Source organism: Haliaeetus albicilla, chromosome Z (assembly GCF_947461875.1).
Source record: "Haliaeetus albicilla chromosome Z, bHalAlb1.1, whole genome shotgun sequence".
In the NCBI taxonomy this organism is placed as follows: Eukaryota; Metazoa; Chordata; class Aves; order Accipitriformes; family Accipitridae; genus Haliaeetus; species Haliaeetus albicilla.
The window spans coordinates 49361361-49374340 of record NC_091516.1 but is presented as its reverse complement, the minus strand read 5'-3'; the positions used below and the strand labels follow the sequence as shown (position 1 = coordinate 49374340).

Here is a 12980-nt window from a genome sequence, read left to right as displayed (position 1 = left end):
AATTGTATTGAAAATGTATATATGTAGGCAAATACGCAGACACACTTTTCTAAACACAAATATGTATTTCATCAGAGTAATTTACTAGAAAAGTAGTATTTCATCTCTTTCACTTAGACGGGCTGATGTCTTATTTCTAAACAATGGGATATAGAAGACAAGCCAAACAAGAAGTTCTTTCTCTTGTTGAATTATGGAAGGCAGAATCTTTGAAAAATTGTAATACTTTATTGAAAAGGGAGATTTGGTATATATATTTTTCCTGTTACCATGCTGAAATACATCTAGATGTACAACATTTACACAGTTTAAGCAGGACTAATCTCAATTTAGTAATGATGCAGAATGTATTATAAATAGAAACATGTTTAAAGGGAAAGGAGGGCCTTTAATTATCGAGGGATCCTTTCATAAGACAGATGAAACTGCTTCAGGACAAAGGAGTCTGACAAAGGAGTCTGAAACTTCATATGAAAAAGGTTATTTCAGTACCTATTAAGGAATAAATTTACAAAAAGTAATCAGATTGCACAGGAAAAAAGAGAGGATGATTAATGACCTTGAAAAGGAATTAATCTGGAGACTCTGTCATGTTGAGAAAACACAGGGATTAGAATAATCTGCAGAAGTCACTGCAATGTGTTTACGTTTAAAATACCTCACTGCTATTAAGACTCACTACAATTTTGGTTTCAGAAAAACATACAAGAAATAAGGATCCTAGTTTGATTAAACAGATGAAAATTTTTAAAAAGCTTAAAAAAACCCCACAACACACCACTGATATCTTATTTGTATCAGTTATGCTTTCTAAAGGAAAAAAACTTCAAATAAGTCAAACACAGGCTGAAATACAGTAGAGACAACAAAAACATCATCGACCAATGAAATTCTGAATTTTCCATTTTAAATTGCTATGATCAATACAAGAAAATTTAAGTGTACAATTAATAGTTGCAATCTCACAAGTGACTGCTTCGGACCACTTTATGTCAAAAGTTGAGGCTGATAATGTAACAAGAACATAATAAACTCAGCAGGAGATTTGTTCCCCAGTAACAAATCTTTAAAGGTGAAGTTGGTAAAAGTAATGAAAAGATTTAACTAGGCAATATATTAATAAAATACATAGAGAGGTAGTTTATCACCTTGAATAGCTAAAAGCTCCATGAAATACAATACAACAGCTACACTTGTGTTAGTAAATTAATGTATTTTAAAGGTTATAATAATGAATAAGAATTTCCTTTGGAAAATGAAAGCAAACACTTACAAAACAAGCAAAAATTAATATATTCATGAAAATTTTCTGCACGGTAATTTAAATCACTGACTATATCACTGTACTCTGTAGCTTCATCAAAAGATTTCAGTATTTTTCCTAGAGTACTGAATGGGGAAGCACTTTTGGGAAGATGAATCAGTATGTTTCCAAGGAGGAGTCATGATGGATTTGGGGCATTGTATAAATTAAATGACAATGAGAGGAAGATATATTGAAAATGCTGGCAAGTGTTTGGGGGAACTGGGGAGGAGTATTTTGTGCAAAGGAACAACAAAACCAGCACAGGAAAGAGGCTATAGCGTGAAATATTATTTTTAGAAACTGGACCTTAAAAATGAGGACACAGCTATGCAATGATCTGAGTGAGCCTAGATACAATGTATAACAGCACTTCCAAAGGATGAAAAGTTTGTAAAGAAAGACTTACGTGACTTGTAAACTTTCTGCTGTTAGATTATTCCACATGATCTCATTAGCTTGAAGGTTTTCATTTTCTTCTAGTAAAGACGTATCAAACTCTATTTCTTGTTCAACAACTTCTGATGACCTAATTTAGTAAATAAATGTTATATTTTCAAAATTAACATATATCTTTGAGTAGATCATAAAGCAAATCATTATGTTTTGAATTATTTTAATAACTGGAATATATAGTTAAAATTACATATGAAATAAAAGGAAAGGTAGCGACTGGATACATATTCTTTTTCCTTGGAATAAAAAACATAGTCTTAAAATCATACCAGATAATAAAATGGCATACAATTCTTTGAATCAAGATCACAGCATAACCAAGGTTCTCAAGGGTTATCAATGTGAATAGGTCCACTCTTAGCCGATCCTGTTATAAACCTGCACATGACAATTACCAATTCACACACAACAACAAAAAAGGTAATGCAAGAAGTCTTAGGACTTTTTCTGTACATACTAATACAGAGTTACAGTTCAATAAATGGCAAATACAGTTCATCTTTAAAGTAAAAAACCTTCTTGCATTATCTGCATACTCTGTAGTCTCAGGCACTGCTCAACCTGCAATAACTGCAGAGTATACAGAGGTACCTAGAATTCACTTTAAACTAGAATTTGGACAATAAGAGAAGTAAAGCAGAGAAACTTAATTTAGCCCAGAATGCAAACTGCATCCAAATAAACAGTAAATTAGCTCACACTGAATCTGGACTGTCATGTATAGTCTGCTGTCACCACCAAAGTTATGGGTCTTCATATGTAATAACAGTAACTGGAATTTTGTTTTTCTAGACCCAGCCAAAAAGATGAATGGATGGTTAAAGATACAGTCAGGTTAAAAACCTGACTTTCAGCCAGCTTTCTGTACATGCAAGTAGAACAATTTTCAAACCAGGATAAAGCTTTACAAGCAGCAATGTAAAAGGAATCAAACAGAAACAAATTCAACTCTGATCACTTAAGCAGTGTTGCAGTTTAATGCAGGGTTTTCTCAAAGAAGAAACATGAACATGCACACTAAGATGAACGTGTATACCTGTGAGTATCTATGAAGTCATTATACTCAGAGTTAGGGTCTATCTGTTCAACTGAAGTCTGGATCTCTTTATGGACATTCACAATCTCTTCTGTTACAAGACTGGTGATCTGGCTATACTCATCCAAGATTCCTTTTCTAGAGAGGAAAAAAAATTCTAGTGTATAACATGGCACTGAAGGCATAGATGGCATTGAAGATGCTTCAAACTTTCAATTTGCTGTTTCTACAAACTCTTGTTGCAACTGGCTAAAAAGGGAAAAATAAGACAGTATGTTACTCAAAGAAGTAACAGATCAACTGTGGCCTTTTCTTTACAGATTGGCTATGAGTGAGAAGTCTCTACGACCATGCTGCTTGTATTGATTTCAGTGCATCTACACGCAGGTTAGCCAAACTAAAAACTGTAGAGATTACAAGGAAAAAGAATGTATACAGCTCATTGATGACGCTCTTCTTCACAAAGGATTTATCATGTTTGTTATAGCCCACACTAAAGCTTTTTATGTTCTGACTGACAAAACAATTGTATTCTGGTATAAGGCAAAACAAGTCACAAAATAGTGTGAATTTCCTTTAAAAACAGGCTTGCTTTATTGTTTTAACTATCTTCTTTCATATATTTATTTTATGATTTGTCATTCAGACAAAGATAAGCATAAATCACAAGTTAGCGTACATTTACATATATTTACAAGAAGAAACAAAATCAAGCAAGAATTTCCTGTAAGAAAGTACAAGCCATCCAGCCTTGTCTTTACCACCTTCTGAGAGTGGGAAAAACCAAGTGAATAGCGAATGGTAAAAGAATAGGGGATATTGTGCCACTACTCTTAATAGCATCCAGTGACACATCCTTAGAACACCCACCTATTCTCTTTAACTTTTAGCTTTCCATAAATGAACCCTCATAACAATTTCCTGTTTCATTTTTATCTTTGACAAACTTGATAGCTTGCCAGGCTCTGACGCATGGTGAGCTTTCTTAAAATACTGATGAATTTTGGCCAGCCCAGAGGAACATGAAGAGAAAAAAGCATCAATAGATTTTTCCTGGATAAGTTCTCAAGTTATGTTTACTCTGTAAAAAAAGTTATGTGACTGGATTTTTTCAATGCTTTTTCTGAGGAGAAAACAGACAAGGGAAGGCATTGAATCTTGCCTTGCCTGTGAACAACATGTGTGAAAAGGTTCCAGGAAATAGTTCAAAGAGTGTGGTGAAAAGATAGATGAATGTCAACTACAGCAATGCCATATTGAAGAGAAAGGAAATCTATGTCAATTCCAAAAAAACCAAACAAACAAACAAACAAAACCCACCAACAGCCCCCCCAACCATTAGCAATGTTAATCTACATTTCTTCAAGTTTACCGAACAAGTTCATCTGCAAAATCAGGATTATAAAGGAAGTATGATTCATGGAGATGGCCACACCAAGCTGTACACCTGAAGTCACCACCTCTTTTTGTATACCAAAGATACTAGAAAGGACTAATTTTCCAATACATTCAGATCTCACAAAAAATGTCTATGTAGAGACAAAAATATTTTTTTACAGGTTTTTACTCCAGACATAGCAAAGGTGAGCAGGTTCAATAGCTTCTCATTCAATCATAAAATACTTCAGTGAATTATCATAGCTTACAATTCTGAAAAATCACCTTAATTACAGCACACAAATTTAGCTGTAGCTTTTTGCTGTGATTTTACATACAAAATTAAGATTAAAAGGACTGTACAGAGACTACTACAAAGGTCTACTTCATTTCAATACCTGCACCAGAATCAAAGGAATTAATATGATTCTGCATAGGGCAGTTAATGGTGTCTGTACCATGTAAGCATTTAAAGCATGAAATCCTCAACTCTCCCTCACTTCCTGTGTGCTGAAGTCAAGATGAACGTAGACTTCAGAGAAGGTAAGAAAATGAGTTAAAGAAGAGTGCCTCACATCTAAATGAACAATACCTACAAAAAAAAGTAACTGCACTTTCTTTTAGGCTAAGTGACTTAAATAACACCCCAGAAAAAGACCTACAGAATGGACTCCCTAACCAATTCCTGTTCTTCAGGAAAGACAAAGGGGCAGCACGGTGGTTACAAACCAGAAAAGAGGGCTTAAATTTCTCATTGTCTGTTCTCAGAGATCATCAGTTTGCACATCCGTAATGATGTAAAAAATGACCTTTCAGGAAAAAGGTAATTGTATTTTTAAGGTTGTATTCCTTACAGTGAGATCAGGTTTATATGATCCTGTTACTTCTCCCACACATATGATTAACCGTGCAATGACTTTCAAGACAGTTGGCCAGTTTAAACCAAATTTGTTGCTGGTGGAATTTCGTAAAAATAAGGCTACCAGAGAGGCAACAAACTTGCCATAGTATAGCAGCTGAAGGACAAAGCACAAGCTCAGCTATAAACACTGTAGTTAATCTGTAAGATTTTACAGTTTTATGAGAAGATGGTGTCTTGCTAGAATGTTTAAGTAACCACTCAAAACTACTGTCTGCATTATTTGGATAGGCTTTTCTATGCACAATTATTGTCAATTGAATGATGAAAACATCTTTTTTCGTTATCCCTTGATATACAATTAATCAATCACAGTTTATTATGTTCAAATAATCCTAAAAATTCATTAGAATACTACATGTATAAAATTCCGCAAGTTAAAACTACATAAGAATATATCTTACAGGGCTTTAATCATTTCTTCTTGCATTTTCTGTAATGAATCAAGTAACAGAGGAAGTGTAGTATCATAATATTGGTGCTGATGTAACTGTGCTCCTTTCAGTGCCAACACATACTGATTATGCAACATATGAAGCTTCATAGTGGCTTTATCACACCGATCTTTGGCTTTCTCAGTCTCCTTTCCTAAGAGAAAACAAAAAAAGAAAAATGCACATGGTGATTTAAAAGTATACAAACTCGTAGATGACATGAATCTAGTAGATTTACAAGTTTGCACCTTTTTCTACAGTAGTCTTTTCAAGGTACTTCTCTGAAGAAGGTAAAATCTGACCATTTTAAGGTCATTAGTAAGACCAAATGTCTTGGTTTTCTAATTAAGAGATTAAGTAAGAAAAAACTGCTATATTTTCTTTCAGCAGAAATGTGAGAATTCTTTACCTAAAAGTATTTGAAAACCACTATCTACACAGGCATAAAAATAACTATGAAGAATAAAGAACAAAACTCATACACATGACTATCACAAAGCTAATCTTTTATTTGCCTCAGAGCAAATACACAGTTTTTAATGGAGAAAGAGATGTCCTACTAGGTCAGCTCCATGATTCATTAAAAATCTGTCATTTATTGTGAGCAAAAATTTACTGCATCTCTTCCCAATAAAGCAATGGTGCAGTCTATATGTGAGTAGCTGAATTCTCACACTACTTCTCCTGTCCAAAATGGGCAGCTTCTCTACTACAACTTAACATTTCCTTAGCACTGTCGGTATCATGATCTGGAGGTTGGCTCTAGAATCTCAGCTCTACACTGTTAGAGACTAGAAGTTGTCAATTTCATGCTGACAACACCAGTTCAAAGGCAGAACAGAAGCTTGACAGCAGACCTTGAAAAGCTGAAATTGTGTCGTATGAGGAATACACAAAGGACAGTGAACTCCAATAAATTACAGTACAGAAACATGTTAAAGCACATCCAAAAAAAGCTGAGGGAAAAACTTGTAAAACAGTAACAAACCCTCTTTCATATACATTGGAGTCAGCAAGCTTGTCAGAAGATGGAAAGGACAGTGACTATATAAAAGGAGCTGGTAGGAAAAGAAAACAAGATTTTTTTGCATCTGTGTTCACTAAGAAAGACCTTCAGAGATTTCCAGGCTGAAATGTCTCTGTGAAAGAGTCAATGAGTCTCTCTCTTCTGAGGTGTCAGAAGGAGAGGTTAGAGAATAAATGAAATAAAAAGAAACTATGAGGACTGGATGGTGTTTAGCTTTGGAATTTTAAAGGAACTTCAGGAAGTTTTAGCTGAAATATTATGACTAGTTTTTACAGGTGGAAGTAGGCACTCAATGGAGTGCCCCAGGCATATCAGTTGGGTCCTGATACATGAGGTGATAAAGATGATGATGAAGACAGTGTCTGAGGGAAGCAAATAGGGGAACCAAACGTGAAGAACTGGGAAAAAACCTTAAGATGTACTGATTAAATTACAAAATAGTAAATTATAGTATGAACATTTATAGAGGTGCATATGGGGAAAAAACTATTCAAGCTTAGTATCTGTTGTAAGCTTACTGAATGCACTCAGGAATGAGATCTTGGGGTTAGTTCAGAAAGATTGATGGAAATCTTAACTCAGTATTCAGCAGCTGTTGAAAAAAGATGCTAATTAGCAAAGGACTACACAGCGTTATGCCACTGACTAAATCCACATGAAACAGTACGCAGTTCTTTCACCTCAAGGAGGACATACTTGAAATGAAAAAGGTTTAGAGAAGGCATCAAGCATCAGAAAGGTAAGAAACACAAGCAATCCAGAAGGAATTACTAAAATGAGAACTCCTGAAGCACCAGGAAACTGAGGAGCAACATGTGAGACAGGACACACAGTTAACAACCTCTTCCCAACCTCTTTCAATGTAATCACTGTAAGGCATTATAGGGAAATAGTATATACTTCGTTAAAAACAAAGGACATTCTTCTTCAACTAGCTTGTAGGTAACCTATGCAATCTTTTGGTCAAAGTTATCATAAGCATGAGAAACTTATATGGTTTAATAGTGAATGGACATGTGTACACAAAAAAAAAATCCTGAAGAGCAACTAAGAACTAAGAGAGACAGCACTTCTGACTCAGGAACTCCCTAGGTAACAAATTACCATGAAGTTGAGACAGCTGCCTATCTGTTTCTCCTCATAGGGCTCTCTAGACATTTGCTACCTCACCACCATCAGCTACATTTTAAACACAGAGTAATAAAAATTACTTTAAAAGTGTATTATGTCTGTCATTTAATTGAAAACAATCTAACTGCTGACCTAATTTTATATGTGGAAGGAACCAACTTCTTACGCTATAGTTTAGCTAAATGAACAAAGTTATTCTGCACAACAAAGACAAAACACATCTCCAGAGCTGTCACCAGAGAAGTATTTTTCATTTAGGTATGAATGAAACAATCCACTTTAAACATTTCTGTAAAACTGTTTTCGAGATACAACAAAGTCAAATCTCTCTAAAACTTTTGTCAGACAAAACAGGTTTTATCCTTGGCAAACAATCAAAACTTCATGGGAAGACTGTAATTTTTTTTATTTCCCCCAAACATAAAAACATTGCATTAATTATTTCTAAATTAAATATAGAACATTTGGAGGAAAAATAAAAATCCAACACATCACGCCCAGAATAACATCCCAGAAGTTACAATACCACCAAACATGTGCATGTCTGACACCAGTGTACCAATATAATGGGATGGTATACAATCCCATTTTCACATCTGCCTCAAGGACTAAATTCATTCTCTATATACATTATTCTTAAGCAGAACACCTCAACTAATTTCAGAATAAATTGAAGTATCATACATGCTTAGTTTCTAAATACAGTAGGCTACAGTGTCAACCTGGTCGCCTGCACACCAGGACATATACACTATAAGGTCTTTCTGGAGAATGTGAACATAGGGAAATAACAGAAGGTGACTGAAGAAGGTTAGGACGGGAAGAGGTCAAGTAGTAGTTACAGTCTAGGGACCGGATGAAAGAGGAGAGGACAAGGCAGCTGGAAGTCAGAGCTGGAAGCACCAAGTTTTGCTTGCCCTGGCCCATTCCCTTGGGAGATACAATGGCCAGGGAAACAGGAAGAGGGAGACAAGGTGCTAGCAGAGGGAGAAATGCTGGATTATTTCTTGGGTTTATTGTATGTTTGGCCACTCCTACTCAAACATGCCCTAGATTACGTAATCCAAAATTATCTCCATATGTCATCATTTAAGAGCTTAAAACGTACAACTTCTCCAAGCATGTCTTGAAAATACATCCCCTATCAGCTTTCAGCTTAGCAAAACTCAGCATATGTTAAATTATACCATGGACCTTCAGTATAGGCTTCTGACCTATGGACAACAACAAACAGCCTTCAGCAGTTAAACTAAACTGAAAATTTATATTAAAAATGATACATAACTAGACGCTTATCAATGCCATCACTATTTCAGAAACCTCATTCATGGCTAAACTATCCCATTTTCTCATCTGCCTTGACAACTAAATTCCTTTGCCATACATTATTCCTCAGCAGAACACCTCAACTAATTGCAAAATAAATCAAATTATCACATACACTCAACTTTTAAATACAGCCTTTGGATCTATAATTAATACAACACAGCTACAGTATTATTTCCATATTGTAATCTATTTTTTAAAGCAGCAAAATGCAGTGAGGCAGAGTACACAGTTGTTCTACATATCAATTAGCACAGAGGAAAACATCCAATTTTCTTCATCTGTATAATGAATTTCATAAATAGATCTAATTATAATTCTACTGCCATCAGTTGTTGACAAAACTGTTTCATGTTTATAGAACCTGACTGTGTATACAATATGTCACGCCATAGACAGTATTATGAAGCTTGCAAAATTCAATTATGAAAGTTTGACATTTGCGAAGTAAAGGCTGGCATTCTTTTTAAAACATTCTAGAGTCGAGTACTTCAATTTCTAATAAAAACTCTTTTAAGATTTTACTAAATAGAGTACAACAGAGCCATCCAGAAAAAAATGTTTTAGGGTATTTTCTATTAAAAAGGCAGGTTTGCTACTCCAAAGTTCTTACAATCGTAAGTATTAGTCTCTTGTAGCCTAATATTCACCTAGAATGGAAGAACAGAAACTGGACAGGACAACCAGCTGAGAGCAACTGGAAAAATTTCAGGTCATAGTGTTCACTTCATCTTTTTTTTAAATAAGCATCAGTATGATGCTTATTTAAGAGAGAGACATGTATTTGACAGATGGACCACTTGCTGGATAAGGAATTGGCTGGACAGTCGCACTCAAAGAGTTGCAGTCAATGGCTCAATGTCCAAGTGGAGACCAGTGACAAGTGGCATTCCTCAGGGGTCGGTACTGGGACCGGCGCTGTTTAACATCTTTGTCGGGGACATGGACAGTGGGATTGAGTGCTCCCTCAGCAACTTTGCCGACAACACCAAGCTGTGTGGTGCAGTTGACATGCTGGAGGGAAGGGATGCCATCCAGAGGGACCCTGACAGGCTTGAGAGGTGGGCCCCTCCGAACATCATGAAGTTCAACAAGGCCAAGTGCAAGGTCTTGCACATGGGTTGGGGCAATCGCAAGCACAAATACGGGCTGGACAATGAGTGGATTGAGGGCAGCCCTGAGCAGGACGTGGGGGTGTTGGTTGACGAGAAGCTCAACACAACCTGGCAGTGTGCGTCTGCAGCCCAGAAAGCCAACCGTATCCTGGGCTGCCTCAAAAGAAGTGTGGCTAGCAGGTCAAGGGAGGCGATTCTTCCCCTCTGCTCAGAGGGCTGAGCACCTCTCCTATGAATACAGGCCAAGAGAGTTGGGGTTGTTCAGCCTGGAGAAGAGAATGCTCCGGGGAGACCTTACAGCAGCCTTCCAGCACCTAAAGGGGGCCTACAAGAAAGCCCGAGAGGGACTTTTTACAAGGACATGTAGTGATAGGACAAGAGGTAACAGCTTTTAACTGAAAGAGGGTAGATTTAGATTAGATGTAAGCAAGAAGTTCTTGACTGTGAGAGTGGTGAGGCACTGGAACAGGCTGCTCAGAGAGGTTGTGGATGCCCCATCCCTGGAAGCATTCAAGGCCAGGTTGGATGGGACTTTGAGCAACCTGATGTAGTGGAAGGTAACCCTGCCCATGGCAGGGGGGTTGGAGCTAGATGGTCTTTAAGGTCCCTTCCAACCCAAACCATTCCATGATTCTATGTACAGTGCAATTGCCTCAAAGAAACCTACTTTCAGAAAATAAGTATTACAAATACAGAAAATTTTCATACATATTCTGGATTAAAAAGAAATAACCATACTGAAGAGTTCAGGTTTTCACCTCCATACAACTTCTCCTGGTTGGTCAAAAATTGTAAGTCAAGGCTCGTATCCCCTTATATTGTTCACTACATTTAGTTACCACTGATTTCAATAAAATTTAACACTTGTGAGGTCTTCAAATTGGCATTATAGATTTTGATGTATTATTCAAACAACAAAATTCTGCCTCTGTGGAATACAGCGTAAAGCACCCACTAATTCACACAGGACAAGGATCCACCTCCTGAAGGTTACCTGTAGTGTGACATTCAAGACTCAAGCCAAGATTTGGTACAAGCTTAGCTGTTCAAATTTCAAATCCAGCTTCACAATAGCACAGGTTACACTAATGACTGAGGCCTACATCTACTGTTGTTGTTTCTGCAAATTCCAGTTAAGCTGCTTTAGTTGCAGCCCTTCAGCTAAATCTTATGGGCAAGGAAATACCCAAAGAACAAAATAATTTTCTTAAAGATCTATTCTTTTCAAAGAGAAACAACATACAGTAAAAATCTCAGGTTTGACTAAAATGAAATACAAAGCTTTCCCGTCAAAATCAAAACAAACATTATGGATTGGTTATCTACAGAAAGATGTTACAAAGAATTTGAAACTGAATGCAGTAAGAAATTACCTCTTTATGTCTACACTGTAAATCAGCTGCTAGCAAAAAAGCTCAACAGTATACTTCAATGGATACATGCTACCATAAGCCCTGAATTTATTTCATTCCAAATGTAACAATCAGCCCTTCAACTCAGACAAAACCCTATACCAATGACATCCCACTCTACAGAAAGATTGTATTTTTTCCTCTCATTGTTGCTTTGCAACAATGGTAAGAAAAGCTGCCTAGAAGACCTCCCCTTTGTATCAGTTATTAAGCTCTTTGTTCTTAAGTTTGCTTGGTTTTTATTTGATTTGTTTCTTTGGGACCTTTGAGGACATGAAAGAAGAAAAAAAAATTAAAGAATAAAAACTTGAGAAGACACAGAAAGCTAAAAACTTGCCAACATCTAAGCATTTGTTCATGCCTGAGATGCGCTCTCAAATTTTTGCATTTTTAAGTGTTTGCTCTTAAAAGACAGTAAGTATCATAAATGTTTTTTGAGGAGGCATAACTGAAATACTGCATAGTTTGTGAAAACAACATAAATCTGTCAGTTAGGCACATTTTGGAATGTCTACAATTAGAAAGAATTTCTTGTCCAATTTTCATAAATATCAGAAAAAATCTGTCTGGACTCCGATGTTACGATATTTCATGAAGGACTGCCCCTTGCCTCTCACTCTTGGTAACTTCAGTGATACCGATAGGTATGACCTTCAGCCATTAAGAAGTTATGACAAAGTGTTCATAAAAGAGGGAATAGAGATCGTTGTAAAGGCTTAGCTCACAACAGATGAATTAACTTTCTGGATTTATAATTCCTGGCATTGAAACATGACCTTTGGCTTCAGTGCACAGAGAATGCTGTCCCATGAAGAAACACTAATAAAGATAACGTCCATCTGACAAAGGAGAATATCATTCTATTACGAAAGTTCAGGTTTTGACAATGAATTTAATTTAGTTTAAAAAGCAGGCAGAGACACACCTGACTGCCAATAGATACAGTGAGAAGCCTTAAATATGCTAGAACTGTGGAAACAGAAAAGCAGCAGAATTACAGGACAAACAAAATGAAAATTAATGTGGCAATCTGAAGATCTATACATGAGTAATAGTGGGAAAGAAAATCTTTATACATAAATAAAACTATGACTAACAATGCCAGAGAAACTTGGAGGACAAGAACATATGCCAATAAATCACATAACTGCCTCTGTAGTTCAGGAAGTGCAAGAAGCAAAACCACACAAATTTCTGGGCATGGGTGAATACAGGGAAAAACACCACAGGCAATGTTATAATAAATGTGGGTACCAATGACACTGCCAGGGGAAACCTGGACAATATCAAAAGTGACTACAGAGCTCTGAATGCAGCCATCAAGGTCATGGAGGCCCAGGTGGTGTCCTCCTCAATCCTGTCAGTGAGGGGAAAGGGCAGGGGAGGAGGGCACTGACAGTACAGGTCATAAGTAGCTGTGGAGCTGTTGTTGGTGACAGGATTC

The 12980-nt window shown here is 36.5% G+C and overlaps 1 protein-coding gene across 7 annotated transcripts in view; it reads right to left on the bottom strand.

The window, feature by feature from the left end:
* Positions 1-12980, bottom strand: part of FER (FER tyrosine kinase) — a 196135-nt gene that overhangs the window by 148805 nt on the left and 34350 nt on the right. For all 7 annotated transcript variants that reach the window (XR_011323162.1, XM_069775943.1, XM_069775948.1 and 4 more), the window contains 3 exons: positions 5496-5679; positions 2796-2933; positions 1713-1832 (listed from right to left, as the gene is read on the bottom strand). Coding sequence is in view for 6 of the 7 variants with exons in the window: in XM_069775943.1 (XP_069632044.1) it covers positions 1713-1832; positions 2796-2933; positions 5496-5679 (442 nt within the window). In the remaining variant the exon portion in view is untranslated. The remainder of the gene's footprint in view (positions 1-1712; positions 1833-2795; positions 2934-5495; positions 5680-12980) is intronic.